This window comes from Engystomops pustulosus, chromosome 10, assembly GCF_040894005.1.
Source record: "Engystomops pustulosus chromosome 10, aEngPut4.maternal, whole genome shotgun sequence".
NCBI classification, from domain to species: domain Eukaryota; kingdom Metazoa; phylum Chordata; class Amphibia; order Anura; family Leptodactylidae; genus Engystomops; species Engystomops pustulosus.
In genome coordinates, this window is record NC_092420.1 from 75,183,271 (window position 1) to 75,203,365 (window position 20,095).

A 20,095-nucleotide genomic window follows, 5' to 3' on the forward strand; every position below is an offset into this window, starting at 1 on the left:
CACCCGGACCTTGTATACAGATGATCCCTTAGTCCAGATTTGGTGCACAGGACTAACATGTGGTGCAGTTCCACTGAAAGTCGTGTGGGTCCTGGTTTTTGATAATCCAAAGAAATAAAGGTGTTTATATAGGATTTAGGAATTATTAGAAAATGATGACTAAGAACTAAATATTTTTTTGGAGTTTGAAAAGCATTGCTATGTCTACTCTATATGAGTCTGTGCACACTACTTTCATGGATCGACAAAGATTTAGATTTTTAATCATTCATGACTGCTGGATAGTGATGAGTAGACCCGAACTGCAATGTTGGCGTCCATACCGAACATTGAAAGTTCAGGTCTCCCGCACATGGTCTTCAGTGAGACATTCGGTCCCAGGTATGGTTGTGCTCACCCCCTCCACTGGCGATCAGTGCTGGCACCGACTGCGAGTATTAAAGGGGTTTTCCGAGTGTTATAAAAATGTAGCACGGCTGGGGTGGGATTTTGTAAAAAATAAACCTGCTCCGGCGCCCCTGATGTCTCGTGTAATGTTCTGTCGCTGTATCAGACGCTGGGACAGGGGATGGGTGGGTGTGCCAAGCACAGGGGCGTATTAAGACCACCATAAGCCCAAGACTTTATGAATATTGAAGCCCCAACGTCTGGAATCACTTCCTATATATGGGACTAGAATCAAGTTTCTTGGAGATTGGAGGATGTGTCCCTTCTGTCTGCGGTTTCAGGGCCTATGGAGGACCTTCAAAGGTCCTCAAATGGCTCTTGTGTACAAGTGTAATGAGAGCAGGAACAGATGTATGAGGATTTCATGGGTAATGGTCCTTCTCTATATAAAACTTAGTGGGGTGGCCATGGGCACCCTAGAAGGCTTGCGCCCGGGCTTCCACCCAATCCGCCTATATTATAATCCAGGCGCCTGAAAGCTGTTGGAGTTGTAAACAAACAGATGCATGGCTCCGACGCTGAGAGAGCTGGAGGTGGTGAATTTCCCTTTTTTTTGGAAAAGCCCTCCCCACCCCCGGTAATAGATTTTTAGAACAGTTGGAGAACTAGAATTTAACTGTTTAAATGCAACTGGCAAAGCCGCCATTTAAATTGATGTGGCTCACTATTTCTCAAGAAACAAGTTTCTAACTTTAGGTTTTGCTTTCCTTTAGAACTACACTGCATGGACACTGAGTAAAACTAAGAGTTTGAATGATTTACATTATGTTCCAGTTTAATCCACCATATGATAGTTTTATTTACAGTACAGCTACATTCACACGACCGTTATCGGGAGGGTCGGCAAGCTTGCGGCCGCATATACATTCCCACAGACGGCAATAGGCTCCCAGTGGTGGTACGGTGCCACCCATGTTTGGCACCGTACTAAACCATACATGGGGAACAGATAGAACACCTTCACCCCTCCTCCTCTCCAGTATGCATCCTGTATGCCCACCCGTATGTTCGTGTACATGTAGCCTACTTCTGTAAAGTGTTCCTCAACTTTCAGCAAACTCTTTAGTATTCCAGTATTCAGATGGTGATAAGCGGAGAAGGACGTAGGGATTTGTACTAATCGATGTAAAGTTTGTTGAAAAGTTAGTAACTATTTTTTTTCATGGTTCTTAGTATCGGAAACAGACTCGTTTGGAGATTACCTAATTGACATCTCCGTGTTGTACCTGCTCTATACCGGTACACATAGCACCCGGGGCTTTTTGCCAAGACTGTTGCAACTTGGTAACGCAATCACTTCAATCTATGTGATGAAAGCTAAATTATAGCTAATAAACATTTATAATTATGTGGTTATTTGCATATAAATAGATTATTATTTATGGAGGGGGATTGTATTACTTATTATTCTGTTGTGTAACCCAGGGAGGTTACTTTCGTTCAAACATACAGTATACAGTAACACAGTGCAATTTTGTTTCCTGCAACTCCCGTGTCTCGAGAATTTCTAACTGTATGAAGAATAGGAAAGCATAGAATGTGCCCAGATATCCAAGGCTGGCAGGAAACCCACACTGTGATTAGTGCCAGTGGTCATGTGAAACGCATTAAAATGGATCCTGTGCCCGACTGTATGCCTTTAATTAATGTGATCAGCCAAGGGATTGGGTATAAGCATGGCACGCCTGGCAGAAAATCTCATAAGTCAGTGCATGTGACTTCACAGACTCACATTTATTCACTTAACCAGAAATTCACTTTTTTTGGCTGCTCATTATTGGCGTTTTTTTTTTTATAAAGCAGGACACATATTTGCTTCAGAATCACAGAGACCAAGGCTTACTTAAAACATATCACACAAAACATGAAATAGAGCCTAAAGTTTAAAGGGATTATCCATTTTAATCCCCATTTCTTCAAAGGTGGCACCTGATTAATGGGTTTCTCACTGCCGGGATAGCAGCAATCTGGTAGCAAGTGTTTGATTTACCAGCAGCGCCCCCGCAGGGGAAATTAAGCATTACATGATTCTTATAAAAATCTTGTTGCTGTTCAAGCAATTCATGGTTATTGACTTTTACAGAGTATAAAATGTTTTGTTATCAAAATTCAATGTCCATGCTATAGCTATAATAATGGTAATAATGGTCCTAGGTAGAGGATCCTGGTGTCTGGGGGATTTTGTGATGCATACCTCCACTGAATTTTTAGAATATATACCACCGGAATACACCCCCTCAGTGGATCTCATGTTCTCCGAAGATTTTTTTTAAAGGATTCCCCATTCATAGTCAATTCTGCTATTCTATCCTGGAATAATATGATAGACCAATGCAAAGGGGACTAATGGATACCAAAAGAACAATTTTTTTGGCCTTCGTTATAGATGAGTTAAATGGGCTTTCCCACGAAGAAAAGTTAGGCCCTTTAGGGCCAACTTGCTGATCAGTGGGGGTCTCAGTACAGATCATCAAAACGAGGGGTCTGATGGAGTCTTACGTACCTCCGTCAGACCCCTTGTCGCTCCATCAGACTAATGGAGCAGATGGCCGTTCATGACGTTCTGCACCATTAATCTCTATGGAGCTGACGGAAATGGCCGTGGATAGGGCCTAACTTTTCTTCGTGGGAAAGCTTGTTTAATCATCTAAGATGTGTATAAGCTCTGCAGCATTCAGTTTGAATTGGTCCAAACCGATTTAATCCAATTGTTCTGAAAATTGGTACATAGTCCCCTCTAGTCCTCTAAAACACTTATTTCTTCATAATAAGCTAATCTTTCATTCATTTAATTTTAAGAATTTTTTCAATATTCCCTCATCTGTTCCCCCTACCTAAGGTCCGGGATGAATGACAACAGTATCAAGCCGTTATTTTAAAAGATTCCCCTGATACAAATCAGAAAAAATTGGATTTGTTGTCTGAAAAATTCAATCTGACAACCAACGTATAGATTGGCTCATCTCTAACCTCCATCAGATGACTGAGGAGCTTCCCTGGTGCATATGCCAAGTCTACACTGTAAATATATGGCAAGTCATTTATCTATATTTTCTTCAGTTTTTTTTGTCTTTTTTGACACTTGTTGGGGACTTTTTGAAATGTGCACTGAAGTCAGCCATACAGTTGTTTACTGTCAGTAAGACACATTTATCTTCTATTCCAGATGTTCTAAATGTCGCAAATGACATTCATCTAAATTACATTTATTGAATTGTCTAAAATCTGCGATTTTTATTGTTCAAAAAACTCCAGATGAAAACGTACTTAAAGAAAACTTAGAAAATGGAAAGAAGTGACTTGAGACATTTGTGCGACATTTTTGAGACATTTGTAACAAATGTCGCAAAAATAGATCTGAAAAAGAAACCATTTCACACAAGGAAAAAGGAATGATAAATTACCAAAGAAGTAAAAGACAGGAAAAAACAAGCCAAAACAAATAGAGATAAGATAAATGAATCCCATATACTCTACACAATGGGGCACATTTACTTACCGGTCCTGTTGATGCCGCCAATCCGGAATGTCTGACGAGGATTTGGGTCTGTCGTGATTCACTAAGATCTTGCGTTCAATTTCCTGCATGTGTCGCTTCCATGCTCAGGTCAGGTCGGAGTTCACCATCTTCTTCCCGATGCATGTGCAACACAATTTTGAAAGTTAAATTCCGCGGTTTGTCCGAATCAGTTGGGTTGTCCGATGGCCCTGATTTGTGTCGCATCAAAGCCGGCGCCGATGCGGCACAATCTGATCGCGTGCACCAAAAACCTGGGGCAATTCAGGGCAAATCGGAAATATTCAGGAAACCCGACGGAAATGCGTCCGATGGACCCTTAGTAAATGTGCCCCAATGTAATGTAGTAAATGTGACCTCACTTTCATCGGACATCTTGACGATTTCCGTTTTGCGGACAGTCTGGATCGGGGATCGCGCAGGGACCAGGTAAGTAAATGTGCCCCAATATATATGTAATCTAATCTATGGATCCCACCTTACAATAACCCAGGTTAGGCTGCATTCACACGAACATCTACCCACTGGGCTGTAGCCGGGTGAGCATACATTCGCCACAATGGAGAGGAGGAGGGGTCACCCCTTCCCTCTCCATAGAGACGCATGGCGTCTTAAATATGACCTATCTTTTCCCCGTGTACAGAGCGGTACGGTGCTGCACGGTAACGCTCCGTGCGCCCATTGCTGTCTATGTCGATGGCCGTGTGAATGAGGCCTAAGAGTGATGGCACACGTGGCGTTCTAAACGCGTCTTTGGGCCGTTTTTAAGCTGTCCGTCAAACGCATGCATTTTTTGACGGACAGCTTAAAAATGGCCCAAAAATGCGTTCAAAACGCCACATGTGCCATCACCCTGAGTCCTGTTTAGCCTCATATACAGCCTCTCAGTCATGACCTCCTCATACTTTTTATAGCTCTAATCCTGATGATGTGTCTCCTGACAATCTGCACCTGTCAGGATGAAAAATCTCATTATAATAGAATCCAAGTCATGACTGTCCGATCACCAACCCCGGGAATGAAACCCGCAGCCCCCGCATCATTATGTCCTCTATATCAGTCTATATATAGAAGCTCTTTACATCCCCTGCATATAGTGACTAGAATCCATAGTGTAATATACAGGAAATATGCTTTGTGCCGATGCTGTAGCTGTCTGTGTCATGACAATCTATCATAAGGTGCTCCACATTAATTATTGTGATTTGATTTTTACAGAAAGCTTTTATCTCCCAGTGAGTTGGAGTGAGTGATCGATGGAGGAGGCAGAAGTGAGGAGTAAACGTGGTGGGAATAGAGGGAAATGAAACATATTTTTTAATAAAATAAATTATTTTCACCAGCTGTGTTATTGCTTTACAGAGAATTTTAACTACATTTGATTATTTGAAGTAAATCTCAAAAGACATAGAAATCTACACAGGTTTCTGATATCTGCCAGGCTCCGTGTATCTCTCCATTGACCCGCTCTGACTATTTCCATGTGTGTCTGATCAGCGGGTAATACAGGAAAGTGTGTGGCAGAAAAAAAGTTTTCCATTTAACTCATTGGGGGAGATTTATCGGAAGTCTCTCAGAGCAGGCCTGTTCTATTTTCCAATGGCAACCAATCAGAGCTCAGCTTTCATTTTCCCACTGCTGTTTATAAAATGAAAGCTGAGCTCTGATTGGTTTCCATGGGCAATTAGAACAATTTTACCTCAGAAACTTGTGGTAAATCTCCACTTATATCCTATCCTTTATATGAAGGCAGGCTCCCCAGCAATGGGCTGGTTAGAAACGGCTGCACAGCCATCTAGTAAAGCTTTGGTGGAGCCATGATTCCCACCACCCAAAAAGATAGAAACTGCAAAAAGGACCGATTGGATGATAAAGGATTGTTCTTTGTCAATTTTGTATTATCAAAGAATAGGGATACACGTTTATCAGGCTTCATTCACTACTAAATGAAAAATATACACTTTGCTTAGCTCCTCCTGCACTATAACATTCTGCTTGAGGATAGGACACTATATACAACTTTCTCACTTCCTATTGCTTTATAACATACTGCATGTAGGATAGGACACTAGATAAAATCATTTCCTCATCTCCTCCTGCTCTATAACATGCTGCCTGTAGATAGGACACTATGTACAATCTGCTCAGCTTCTCTTGCTTTATAACATACTGCCTGTAGGATAGGACACTAGATAAAATCATCTGCTTAGCTCCTCCTGCTCTATAACATGCTGCCTGTAGATAGGACACTATGTATAATCTGCTCAGCTCCTCCTGCTCTATAACATGCTGCCTGCAGATAGGACACTATGTATAATCTGCTCAGCTCCTCCTGCTCTATAACATGCTGATTGCATAAGAGACACCATGTTCCTCCTGCTCTATAACATGCTGATTGCAGAAGAGACAGCTTGTTCCTCCTGCTCTATAACATGCTGATTGCAGAAGAGACACCATGTTCCTCCTGCTCTATAACATGCCGATTACAGACAGGACACCATGTTCATATTTACAATTAGTTTTTCACCATGTCTGATTGTCTAGTACATCTTGTCTAGACAGTAGGTCTATTAAAAAGGCCTCATTTCCTCGGGGTGGACACACAATTCAGCTACTTTTAACAAATCTTAGTTTATGTAGCAATACAGACATCACTCTGCATCACAGCTGTATTTCCTGAAGATTTCCCAACTTCACTACGTAACGCATGGCGCTTGTGCTGTTTGCTTGCCCTGTTACATGTGATTCAGAGAAGTTCCTGGTTACAAATCCACCACAGCCACAGCGCAGTCATCCATCTGGCTTAGTTTAGGAAAAAAAAGGGAATTTAATAGGTTTTCCCAGAACAGAATTCAAATTAAAAACATAAAAAAGGGGAAAAAAACAACATTATGTAACTCGGTACTGGATTCTTAAAGGGGCAGAGAGCGTAAAAAGAATTTAGCTTTACATCTACACATTGTTTAGCACATTCAATCACTTTATGACATTTGAAATATCCAAATTTGGTAGATTTTTCAATAACAAAATGGTATGAAAGATGTGCAATATAGTAGGATAGAGTAACTATTTTTTGCTTAAATCAGCATAAATTTAATGGGAATCTGTCGCCACTTTACACCATTAAACTACTAGCCCCCTATTATAAGATGCCCTTTTTTTGTGAAATCACAATTGTTTACCTATAAAAGACAGAATAGACATATTTCTCAGATGAGTCAAGTTTAGAGGCTGCAGGAGGAACATCAGACTCCCCTATCTAGTTCTGTTTGAACTAGAAACAGGCTTTTGGTGTTATATTAAAGATAAGAACTTCATCTTTCAGAACACATCAAACTTGTTTTTCTATGAGCTACAGAGAGAACCAGAGATACAGACAATACTCACATGCCGCTCACACTTCTAACTATGTCTTTAACTGCCTGTATCTCTGGTTCGATAGCTCAAAAACACACAGCCTGATCTGAAAGAAGAGATTCTTATCTGTTATATGCCATCAATAGCATGTTTCTAGGTGCTATATAACAGAAGATAGGGACGTCTGAAGTGTCACTACCCCTGCAACTAGTAAACTTGACTTATGTTGTCAAAATATGACTCTTCTCTGCTCATTTTCATATGACTTTGGAGGAGATTTTTCATTGGTAAATGGACAAGTTTAAGCATAAGAGAGAATTCTAGAAAGGTCATTTTCTAGACTTTTCTTAGTAGCTGATAAAAAGATGTTGGAACAGGAAGCAGATGTTGCCATTTCCTGTGTAGTGGCCAGACCGAGTCACTGCATTTGAATTAATTTGATTTGGAGCCAAGCTGCAGTGATTTGGTTTGGCCACTACACAGCGAGCAGAGCTGTCCGCTACCAAGTTGGAGGAAAGACACAGGTTCTTCAAGTCTAATATTGATAAGTTGTAAACCCAGAAGTTAACGACTGTAAAAATATATTTTTATTGGAGTTCTGGATCTAGGGTGTGTCGGGGTAGTGGTGCCAAATTAATGCCAAAGTGGTATCCACCCTCGCCTGTGCTATGGGAACCGAGCATCATTGCCTGACAACAACCAAAATTCGTCAATATGTGGCCTATTTTTGCCTAAATCTCTGCAAGCAAAGTTATAACAAACAGTAGTGTGTGGACCAAGTGTGTGACCTAGGTCTGCTTCCAAGGGCATTGTCCAAATGATCCCATTACATTACCCCTTTTATCTGTAAAACATGGGGGGGTTAACCCCTCGCCGCCAATGGACTTTTTTTTTCCATTTTACTGCTTTTTGCTCCTCGCCTTCAAAAATCCATAACTCTTTTGTGCAGAGTGGTATGAGGCTTGTTTTCTGCGTAACAAATTCTACTTCCTTGTGATTGTATTCAATATTCCATGCCGTGCACTGGGAAAACACATTTACACCATTTTCTTGTGCGCTTTGTCTTTACGGTTTTCACTGCGCTCCATATGGCAACTTTACTTTATTATTTAGCGGGAATAGCAAATTTAGATAGGGTTTTCATTAGGTTTTAATAGATTTTTAAAAATGTACCTTTTGTATGACCTTTTGATCACCTTTTATTAAAACTTATTAAAAACGTGTTGTGCAAAGGCAAAAAAATGGCGGTTTGGACATTTGGTAATGTCACTGGATCTGCGGACAGCAGGCTCCTTTACAGTCACTGGACCTTTGTAAGGGTCCCAGCTGTCACAGCAATCGGTTGGCACCCCCAGTGATGTCATGGGCTGCCTAGGCTGGAATGACGGCACCCATGCAGTTCTGATATAAAGTACTGCCGTTGCATTTCATGGTGGCATTTAAGGGGTTAACACCTACGATCAGTGGTGGTCCCCATCAGGGGGCATCTTCCATGGGTGACCCCCAACTTTTTCGCCACTTTGACACCTAAAAAAAAGTTTCATAAAAGAGACTGAAAAGTTGTACACTACGCCCAATGATGCTAGTGAAAGCTGCAGCTCATCCCTCAAAAAATGACACCCCCCATGGAGTAACAGGTGTCACAATATAGTGATCTGCTCTCTAACACTCTGCATTAGGACTGCATCTTTATGGTGACAAGTTCCCTTTAAAAGCAGATAAAATTCACATGTTGTAATGCAATGAGCCTAGAAATGATGCAATAACACGCCACACGCCCAATTTGAATAGCCATGCCCCTTTTCACATAACCGCACCCCCTTCAGTCTGTGCTACTTTTTATTCTAGGATTACATCATCACATCATGCTGATTCATGGGAAACGTGATGTGTTGGCCAGAAAGAAGAGAGAATAACTCTCAGAGATAATTATCACGTTACATTTATGCCGTTCTTGGGCCTCCTGACAGCCAACGAGTTCATGAACGGGAAACATTTAGGATCTGATATCCGCAGTATGGGGATATCCTGGAAGCAGGGGCAGGTTGGGTCAAATATGGTCAAAAAGTTTTAATTAACTTCAAAACTGGCAAAAATTACTAAAGGTTTTATTTTCATAAACTTGGTGTAATGTAATATAAGGAGTCTGTTTTATCAAAGAAAACGGTCCCCCTCCCTTTTCTTTCCTCCCCTTCCTCAAATTCTAGAAATTCCATTTTGCAGGCGTAATAGACATAAACTCACAATACAGAGAGGTTCTATGGAGGAGGGAGGGGGAGCAGTGAGTTAGTGATGGGCAATCCGGCTCTTTGTATTGAGCTGGTTCTTTAGGCTCCACTCACTATAAAGAGCCGGCACTTCTGGCTCCTGTACGATTCCTTAGGGAATAGTCTTCAGGCGGCCAGCCACTCGTCATCACTCTACTTTTAACCCAAAATTTTGGGGTTAAAAGGGCGTGGCCCCCAAATAAGAGTGCTGATACTAGGGCGGGACTGAGTGAGCTGTCGGCTCTCTACCAAGAGCCAACTCCCATTGCTCACCATTAAGAGCCATCTCTTACAGCCGATTCATTTGGGAATCTCTACAGTGAGTCACAGCAGCTAGGTCTTTTACCCAACTCATTACAGATACAGATGTATTCTATTAACAATTCTTCTGAGCAGATTGTACATAGTGTCCTCTCTGAAAGAAGCATGTAATAGAGCAGTAGGTGCTTGGAAGATTGTATAGAGCAGTAGGTGTTTGACAGATTGTATACAGTGTCCTATCTCAACAAAGCATGTTATAGAGCAGAAGGAGTAGACTCTATAGATATTTAATATTATGGGAAAAGAAAATATAAGTTATACTGAAACTCTTCTATCCACTAATCTTCCCAACTTCTCCCGCTCTACAACCTGCTACCTGTAGATGAGATTTATCTTTTACAATGTCAAATTCATTTTGCAGTCACAAACTGATACATGAATTAAAAAAAATCACAAACCCAGGATCCAGATTTAGTTTTTTTTATTATAAAAAGAAAACAAAATCTATTTTAAAAACCATGACTATGTCAGAATGAGATGCGAGTCCGAAGCAGTAAATCCTAATCTGCCCATAATACCCGAGACCCATTCACAAAAATGGAGGAAATTTTTTTTCTTTTTTTCACGTAAGTGCATATAAATCATATAAATTTCATGGGAAAATAATTATTTTTCTCTTTTCTCTTCTGGTAGCACTGAAATTGATTATTTGCTGGTAGCGCACGTTCAGCGCCTGTTAGGTAGTGGTGTAGTACATGTAACTTAAGAGCAAAGATTAAATATTAGCCCAGCTCTTATTGAAAAACCAAAAACTTTGGAAGTGCATGTTAATACATCAAACACAATGAGTTTTGGTACAACTACACATTTTCACAGATGGTCAAGTTGTGTCCCTTATTAAAGAGGGACAAGGAATAGTAGATGACGGGATGAACCGGACACATTGTAAACATCACAAGTTGACGCTTATGTTCTGTTTCCAATGTAAAAAAAAGTGTCACATGTTGTAACAGTCTCTTAATTTTTTTTTTTTTCAAAAAGTTTCCTGGAGTAACTCTCCGATCTATCAAGGTCTGTGAACTATTAATACTTCTCCATCCTCCCAAGATGTCTTACCCGGTGTATAAATCTATCCGTACCACTCCCATATATTTTTATTTTTAGCTTAGCACCAACTAAAACCTTGATTTTTTTTTAAATATTCTGTTTATCATTATTATTATTATTGAAAAACACCTTGATAGATATCATCCCGTTTTCCATAGCTTCCATGTAGATTTCAATTAATGTTCAAATAGAAAAATACTACAAATATGGACCCAAAAGACAAGGTCAGGGTCATGCAATCTCTGGCACATTGGATGACCCCGGGTTCACTTGAAAGATCTTACTGCATCCTGCTCCGAGAATTATAACTAGCTAGCAGGTGGAGCCAAGAACATGTCAAATGAATGAGTACCTGGCACAAGTTTAGGGGGGGCCAGAGGATCCCCCTATTTAGATTTTATTAGTGGTTATCGTGGTGAGTAGCGAGGCAAAGTTCAGATTGCTACTTCCCGGTAGACCGTTCTATACCTCACAGGCTAAGTGATATTAGATTTGACCTACACTATGTTTTATATAAGGGGCGGAGCTTCTGAGTGTGTATTTTGGGCACAGCCCCCACAGTTATGACCTTTCCATCTAGTGATACTTGGTTCCAGCCCACTTGACGGAAAGGTTGGTGACCAGCCCTTGTGCTTTATCGCTTTACCCTTTATAGAGCGTAGATGTAGAGCGTTCTCGTAGCTACTTTTAGATTTCTGTAAACTCCACTAGTCTCAATTTTTTTTAAGAATTCTATGCAAATTGCAATTGTACAGAATGACAACCAGACTAATCTGAAATAATGAGAAACGTGTGCGTTCTACTCATTACTAGCAATGCCCCAGTCTGGTGACTGTAAGACATGGAGTTACACAGGACATAGGCCTAGGATAAAGGATAAAAACAGAACTGGGAGAGAAGCTCAGGAGAGTCAAAGTAGTAGCTATCACCCCCTATAGTGTCCCTCTAGTTCTTGTATACAGTAGGTTCATCCCCGGTTTCTTTCAGCACGCAGGTTCGGATCAAGGCTTCCGTCACAGCGTAAGGGTCACAGTTGGCCGATGGACGACGATCCTCAAAGTAGCCTTTCTGCTCTTGTCCACAAGCCCGGGGAATGCGGATACTTGCTCCACGGTTTGCCACTCCAGCAGAAAACTCATGGATGTTGGAGGTTTCATGGAAACCTGTTAAACGACGTGCATTGTCTGATCCCCCCTTGGGGTCATAGCTTCGGATGTGGTACTCGTGACGCTTAGAAAGGCGCTCAATGGATTCTTCCATTACCCTGGAAGATGAAGAATAAGATGTTAATTGAGTTTTCATTGCTTCTGTCAAAATGGGGATCCCCCATCTATCATGAGAACGGGGTCTACATTCTCCAGACACATCAATGGAAAGGGGGAGCCCTGTCTGTGCATTATGGTATGCCCATGTGCCTGGTATTGTATTTCCGCCCTATAAGTCAATAAATACCATATTTCCAACCAAAGACTTCAATCGAGAATTGTATGTTTTTGGGGAGAAAAAAACAGAGCACTTTTTGGCCACCATAGAAACCGCTGATGTATCTCATTATACATTTCTCTCTACTTACTTGAGGCCTCCCTCTTCCCGCATGCTCTTTGTGCTGAAGTTTGTATGGCAGCCAGCGCCGTTCCAGTTTCCAGTAATGGGTTTTGGGTCAAACGAAACCACAATTCCAAAGTCTTCACATACTCTGTGCAGGATGAAGCGAGCGATCCACAGATGATCTCCCATATCAATCCCTTCACATGGACCCACCTGGAATTCCCACTGTAATAGAACAAATGGAATTATAACTGAAAATTGTATTAAAAAACAATAAAAGTATTTTTTACTAACAGATTTTGAAAGAAAGATAAAGACATAGATGCTTAAAGAGGTTGTCCAGGGGGTGGACAGCTTTTTGTGCCGGCATTATGGCTCAGCTGTATAGAGAGCTGTCCCATTCACCTCCCACCGTCAAGGGTGGAGCTATTTTTTGAAGAAAGCAGTCAAGTGTTTCAAAGCCCGGACAAACCCTTTAAAGGGATTTTATGGGACTAGGGAAAATGCTTTCTTGTAGAAATTGTGCCACAACCATACATGGCTTATAGCTCAGTTCTACTGAAGTGAAATTGGCCACGCTGCAATACCACATGAAATCTTTGGATAAAATTGGCGCTGTTTCTCTGTTTGAATCAGCCTAATCCGAAGGCAGGACCTTCTGAAAACAGCTATTGACATGGTGGCCAATAAAAATGAGAAAAATGTTACCCCCCCCCTCCACCACCCTCATCAAACCATGTAAAAGTCATAGTCTTACCTGAGCGGGCATTACTTCTGCATTTGTTCCAGCTATTTTCACCCCGGCATATAGACATGCGCGATAATGGGCTTCTACAATATCCCGGCCATATGCTTTATCTGCTCCTACACCGCAGTAATAAGGACCTAAGGGAGAACACATCTCATTAACCAAAGTGGTAGAACACAGGTCCAGGGGTGACCCCAATGTCTTTTCATTAACCTTATGTAAGTGGAAATAATCAGGGAAAGGCTATCATGTTATATGCTATATTTTCATATGCGAGCATATGGTAAAATTACTGCAAAATATAACTACACAGGATCTATGGGGCGGACAAAACCTCATGTGCTGGGAGATATCAGTCTCATAGACTTTGAATTTTCTATTAAAAATTTGGATCAATGCATTATAAATCGTAAAATTCTACCTAATTTAAATTAAAAAATGTCTTTTTCTGGCTACAGCACACACAGCATTACATACTGACAGCAGCTACCTACAAATGGCCACATAAACTCGGTACAAATAGGGCATTTGAGTCCATACCTTGAGGTCCGGGAAAGCCATTGGAGGGCCAGCCAAATGGGTGTCCGTCCGTTCCGAGCAAAGTGTATTCTTGTTCCATTCCAAACCAGGGAACATCATTACTGACCATATCCATTATCTGATTACAAGTGTGTCGAAGGTTTGTTTCTAAAAATGAAAAGGGATACATGTTACAGATATAAAATACTGGAGAAAAATGAAAAAAGATGTTAATACAGTTTTAAAAAATGAAGTTAAAAAAGTTAAGTTCTAAAAAAAAAAACTTTCAACAACTATTAATAAATATTAATTAATAAATATTTTCCAATACAAGCTGATAAAATTTTAATTCATCAGAAATGTTCTCCACTTTTCCATGTACAGGCAGTCCCCGGGTTACGTACAAGTCGGGTGTTCTTAAGTAGGGGACCGCCTGTATTGACCAAGTTTATTTCTAACAGAGAGAGGAAGCCACTGACACCCAGAAGATCAAATTCACCATGCCCAACACTGTCTCATCATTGGCCCAATGCAGTTATGTCTTATAGACTGATTGTGATAATATTACTACAGCCCCCCCTCCCTCTTAAAGTTGCATAGAGGCGTGGGCCCGCCTACTCCTTCCAGCACCTTACATGTCACTCTTACTTACATTTCCCAGAAAACATAGAGTACATTTGTTTGTAACGAAGCTAAAACTTTTCGTTTATATGTGTTCTATGAATCCTAGCTCTATAGTGACAACCTCCTGAAGACTCTACCGTCCCTCTGATAACTGACTATATTCTCTATCCAGCTGCCACCAAGGAATGATATATATTCATTGAAATCCCAGCATTCCCCCTATACTGTACACTCATTCTGCGGCTCCTACGGCTACCCAGCTTGCTTGGTCCATCTGTTGAGTAGTTTGAGGACAACATTCAGCTCCTGGGTTAGTGACACAGACAGCAATCTGGACGGCCAGCTGTCCACGAGTAGATGACTTTATTTGTCGCCATGTACCGTACAATTTATGACGCGAGTAGTAGTTCAGTAAATGCACGACCTTGACTTAAGTGTGCAGCGTTCATACAAGTCAAATGGGCTGAGCTGCAATACCAAATCCAGCCTATGGAGAAAGGGGGGCGCTCTTTTTTGGCAATTCTTTAGAATTTCCCATTTTTTACGGTAAATTGACCAGTCATATATTTAGCCTTCACTATAGAGTCTAGTTATAGACTTTAGTTTGTGGCAGAGATATAACAACTGAGATATAACATTAGCGATTTTGATAACCATTAAAATGAGAAAAACTACTGAAAACTTCCATGGAAAGTCCAAATCACAGATTTTTCCTTTCTTACCTGCTGTCATCCTGTTGTATTTGAGCACTTCACATAATACAAGCTTGTTGGGGTCTTTGCGGAAGGGGTCTCTGAACATGGCCACCGGTATTAAATACATATCACTATTTGATCCTTCTGATTGATGGGTACTAGAGCCATCGAAATTCCACTCGGGCAGGTCTGCATTGGATTAGAGACATATTACAGGTTAGGATTTTGCTCTGTGTTATATTTCTATAATTCTCAATAGTTTTTATCTTCACGCTTTGATATTGCAATCAGTTATAGGAATAATTAAAGTTAATGGAAGTTTCTATCCACCTGTATTTATTTTGTTTGTTTGTTTATTTAGAATGTTACATTGTTACGCACCTTCTATAGTCTTGGGTTCAGAGTCCAGTGTTCGTGTTTTGCAGCGCAGACCTTCACCTGTCCCATCAATCCATATGTACATAGCCTGGACCTTATCGCCTTGGGGCAGCTGCATATACATCTGCTTCATTGCCTTGCTTAGTTGTGCACTGGCTGAAAGAGCCATGACTGCAGCTGGATGTTGTACTGCGGGGGAAGAGAGAGCAGAAATGGTTAAGAAGACTTTCCTTATTCCCAGTGTTTGATAGGCGAACACACAGCAGCGGCTCCCGGGGAACAATGCAAGGCTTTTCATAGGGGTTCATGGTGGGTACAAGCAATGTGGAATTCATTACAGCTCAGGATCCAGGGGTTTCCATCACTGATTCCAATGCAAACAACTAAATCCCTTATGCAATGCAGGTAAGACGATAGTAGCGTGCAAATACACAGACCTCATCACTAGAATAATAATTATTAATATTATTCATGGCCAAATTCCTATAGCATTGTAATTTAGAGTGATATGAGGCACATGAAACCCTCTATGGTCAATGGGGTCCTGGTTACCATATTGATTATTATGATCACTAAATATACTGCAATTACTTCATCATCTACCGTAATTAATAATCTATGTATATGTGCATATGGTTCTATACATAAAACTTCTTAGCATTTCCCTAATAAGTATCAATTCTGGAACACAGTTCTTACGACTGTGTATAATAATGTTACTTTGTTATTTCTATTAAAGGTTTATAAATCGGCAAGTGGGTGTTACCCAATCTGAGACTGTCCAATCAGAGTTATCAGACTCTATAGGCACACAACCCTTTTGAATGGTATCATGTATTATCTTAGGAATGATAAAGGAATGGCACAACATAGCGTTATAGGAGAAGATGATCCAGAAATATTGTTTTATGGGGAATACGTGAGTGTGACCTGTTATCGCCATATAAAAAAATGACATCCCCACATTGAATTGGTCATTACTGGAAATCTAAATTGATCCTATATAGTTTATAGTACCAGTATCATCCTTCCCCAGTATGGTGCCACATCATTTAGGTTGCAAATTGCCCCTCAACCAATCAGAGAAATCAGAGAATCCTTACATTAAAAACAGCAGAGACACAAAAGAAGCCGAGAGCAGAAGCTGCAAATCCAGGGATTCACTTTGCATGGCTTTAAATTGCAAATCTGGGTAAGAAAACACCAGCCAAAATGGCTACTACCCCCACCGCTGGCATAGACTCCATGGAGAGGAGGCATGGACAGCAGAAGCCTTCCATAGGGACCTACATGCCATAGCAACACAGGCACACAACAAGGGGTATTAACAAAAAACAAGACGGTAGAATGGGAATTCAATATACCGTAGTCATGAATAAGTATATAGCTATCATAGGAGATCTGAGGCTATAATAATCCTCCGCTATAATGCACATCCAATAACAAATCTATACACTATACACAGCACCTTACACATGCTCCAGGCAAATGATAATGGCCATTGTATACTGGGAGGCAGAATTTACTATTACACTGATCAGTGCTTATGTATAACCCACATAAAAGGTATAAATACATATATATATATATACAGATCACATAATACATCAGAAGATGAGTATACATGGGGCTCCAAATACATCTACAATACACTGTAACTGCTTCCTTATAGGAATAGTGATGGCACAACCGGCATACAGTGGGTTAATCACCGAGCATTTTACTTCTAATATCACAACAGGAATAATTTTTTTCCCCCAAATTGACATGAAAATATTACATTCCACTAACGGAAAACGTAACGTGACTTTGATATCATCCGCCTCAATACAGATGATTATGAATTATTCAGCTTCTCACATTCCACTAATATTAGGATAATGGTCATTTATCATCAATTGTATTATTACTAAACACAAGGTGAAGGAATATCATGGGAAAACCTTGAAAGACCCAACTCGTAATATTGTATTGTAACATGACTGTCAATGCCATGGTATAGGTTGGAGCTATATAGGGATTATTGTGACCTATACTCCTAGATATAGCGAACTCCATACAGCGTATCATATAACATAACCCGTAACTAGTATCATATAATATTGTATCATATAACATTACTGGTCACTACTATCATATAATATTGTATCATATAACATAACTGGTAACTACTATCATATATTATTGTATCCTATAACATAAATTGTCACTACTATCATATAATATTATATCATATAACATAATTCATATAATATTGTATCATATAACATAACCGGTAACTACTATCATATATTATTGTATCCTATAGCATAAATTGTCACTACTATCATATAATATTATATCATATAACATAATTCATATAATATTGTATCATATAACATAACCGGCAACTATTATCATATAATATTGTAACATATAACATAACCGGTAACTACTATCATATAACATAGTATAAGCTGCAGGTGATCCTATTCAATCTTAATTCAGCAGCAGAATAGTTAATGAACATATTCAGCTCTGCTACATCTACACCTGCATCTGGATAAAAGCAGAGCACATTTGGAATTCCCATGTTACATAATAGAAATAAACCTAAAATAGTAGAATATGACATAAAATGCACAGATGGAATAACAATGGCTTCAGGTATAAGAGCTAGGGATCAGGATACCTGTATCCGGATGGAGATGGAGATGAGGATGCGGATAGGACTTGTGGGTGTTGCTGGTTTGGTTGCTGGGTGTTAGTTATTAGCTCCCATTCTCAGGTTTGAGGTAAGGCAGTTCTCCCTGTACATATATTGCGGAGCAGAGTACCGGCCCCTAGGCTGGGGATTGGCTAGTGACAAACATGATCTCTACATGCCACACTAGCCCCGCCCAGGTGGCACCGAGCCATTGGCCATGCTTGCAGAAGGTGCAGCCTACATCATCTTAAGGATCTCCCAAACCCTGAGAAAAACAAGTCTGGGAGGGGGGAGAGTGACAAGGAGCAGACACAGGGAGAAAAATACAGGAGAGAAAAACTAGAAAAATCGAGTTCATCCTCGTAGAGCGTGGAAGGAAATCTGTGTGGATTACAGATCAGGCAGAGATGGCTTCTGAATCTTAATATTATTCCTTAAAATCTGGTTGGAACAGAAAGGAAAGACAGGAATGGGTCGTACGTAAGCGAAGCCTCATCTGATGGGGAAATCTGATATCAGATGACAAGAAGGTCTGGATATTAAGGAAGAAGAAGAAGAGGATACCATGTAAACAAAAACATCAGCAGCGCTGGGAACGTCATATCCCCCCTATAATATAGCGTCATGTCCCCCCTATACTATAGCGTCATGTCCCCCTTATACTATTTAATCAAATCCACCTATACTATAACATCATGTCCCCTATACTATAACCTCCTGTCCCCCTATACCATAACAACATGTACCCCTATACTATAATGTCATGTCCCCTGTATACTATAACATCATGTCCCCCTATACTGTAAAGTCATGTCCCCCCTATACTATAACCTCATGTCCCCCTATACTGTAAAGTCATGGCCCCCCTATACTGTAAAGTCATGTCCCCTATACTATAACATCATGTCCCCCCTAAACTGTAATGTAATTTCCCCCAATACTATAACAGCATGTCCCCTATACTTTAACATCATGTCCTCTATACTATAACATCATGTCCCTTATACTATAACATCATGTCCCCTATACTATAACCTCCTGTCCCCCTATACTGTAAAGTCATGTCCCCCCAATACTATAACAGGATGTCCCCTATACTATAACATCATGTCCCTTATACTATAACATCATGTGCCCCCTATACAATAAAGTCATGTCTACCCTATACTATAACATCATGTCCCCAATACTATAACATCATGTCCGCCCTATACTTTAAAGTCATATCCCCCCTATTCTATAATGTCCCCCTTATAATGTAGTGTCATGTCCCCCCTAAACTGTAACTTCATGTGCCCCTATACTATAACGTCATGTGGCCCCTATACTATAACTTCATGTGCCCCTATACTATAATGTCATATGCCCCCTATACTATAACATCATTTCCGCCCTATATTGTAACATCATGTGCCCCCTATACTGTAACGTCACACCCCCTATACTATAACATCATGTCCCCCCTATATTATAACGTCATATGTCCCCTATACTATAACATCATTTCCTCCCTATACGATAATGTCATGTGCCCCCTATACTGTTACATCATGTCCACCCTATATTGTAATGTCATGTGCCCCAAATATTGTACCGTCATGTCCCCCCTATATTATAAAGTCATATGTGCCCTAAACTATAACATCATTTCCTCCCTTTACTATAATGTCATATCTCCCCTACACTGTAACGTAATATGTCCCCTATACTATAATGTAATTTCCCCGTATACTGTAACATCATGTGCCCCCTATACTGTAATATCATTTCCCCTATATTGTAACGTCATATGTCCCCTGTACTATATTGTTATGTCCCCTATACTATGTCATATATCCCCTGTACTATAACGTCATATGTCCACTATATTGTATTGTCATGTCCCCTGTACTATAACATCATATGCCCCTGTATTGTGATATCATTTGCCCCCACATGCAG

At 40.3% G+C, this 20,095-nt stretch overlaps 1 protein-coding gene across 1 annotated transcript; it reads right to left on the minus strand.

The window, feature by feature from the left end:
- Nucleotides 1–10,815: 10,815 nt before the first annotated feature.
- On the minus strand, nt 10,816–18,298 carry GLUL (glutamate-ammonia ligase). The gene is made up of 7 exons (XM_072127774.1): nt 18,140–18,298; nt 15,472–15,657; nt 15,118–15,279; nt 13,793–13,939; nt 13,262–13,389; nt 12,530–12,729; nt 10,816–12,220 (listed from the first exon to the last, which is right to left on the minus strand). The coding sequence occupies exons 2-7, from the start codon at nt 15,635–15,637 to the stop codon at nt 11,902–11,904; spliced, it is 1,122 nt and encodes a 373-aa protein (XP_071983875.1). The 5' UTR covers nt 15,638–15,657; nt 18,140–18,298; the 3' UTR covers nt 10,816–11,901.
- Between the last annotated feature and the right edge of the window lie 1,797 nt (nt 18,299–20,095).

What these genes read in the sequence shown, in the direction of transcription:
- GLUL (XM_072127774.1), bottom strand. Translation starts at nt 15,637, where the DNA reads ATGGCTCTTTCAGCCAGTGCACAACTAAGCAAGGCAATGAAGCAGATG. An exon ending in TGAACCCAAGACTATAGAAG is followed by an intron (nt 15,280 to 15,471) that starts GTGCGTAACAAT and finishes AATCCAATGCAG; the next exon opens with ACCTGCCCGAGTGGAATTTC. An exon ending in CAGAAGTAATGCCCGCTCAG is followed by an intron (nt 12,730 to 13,261) that starts GTAAGACTATGA and finishes GTTCTATTACAG; the next exon opens with TGGGAATTCCAGGTGGGTCC.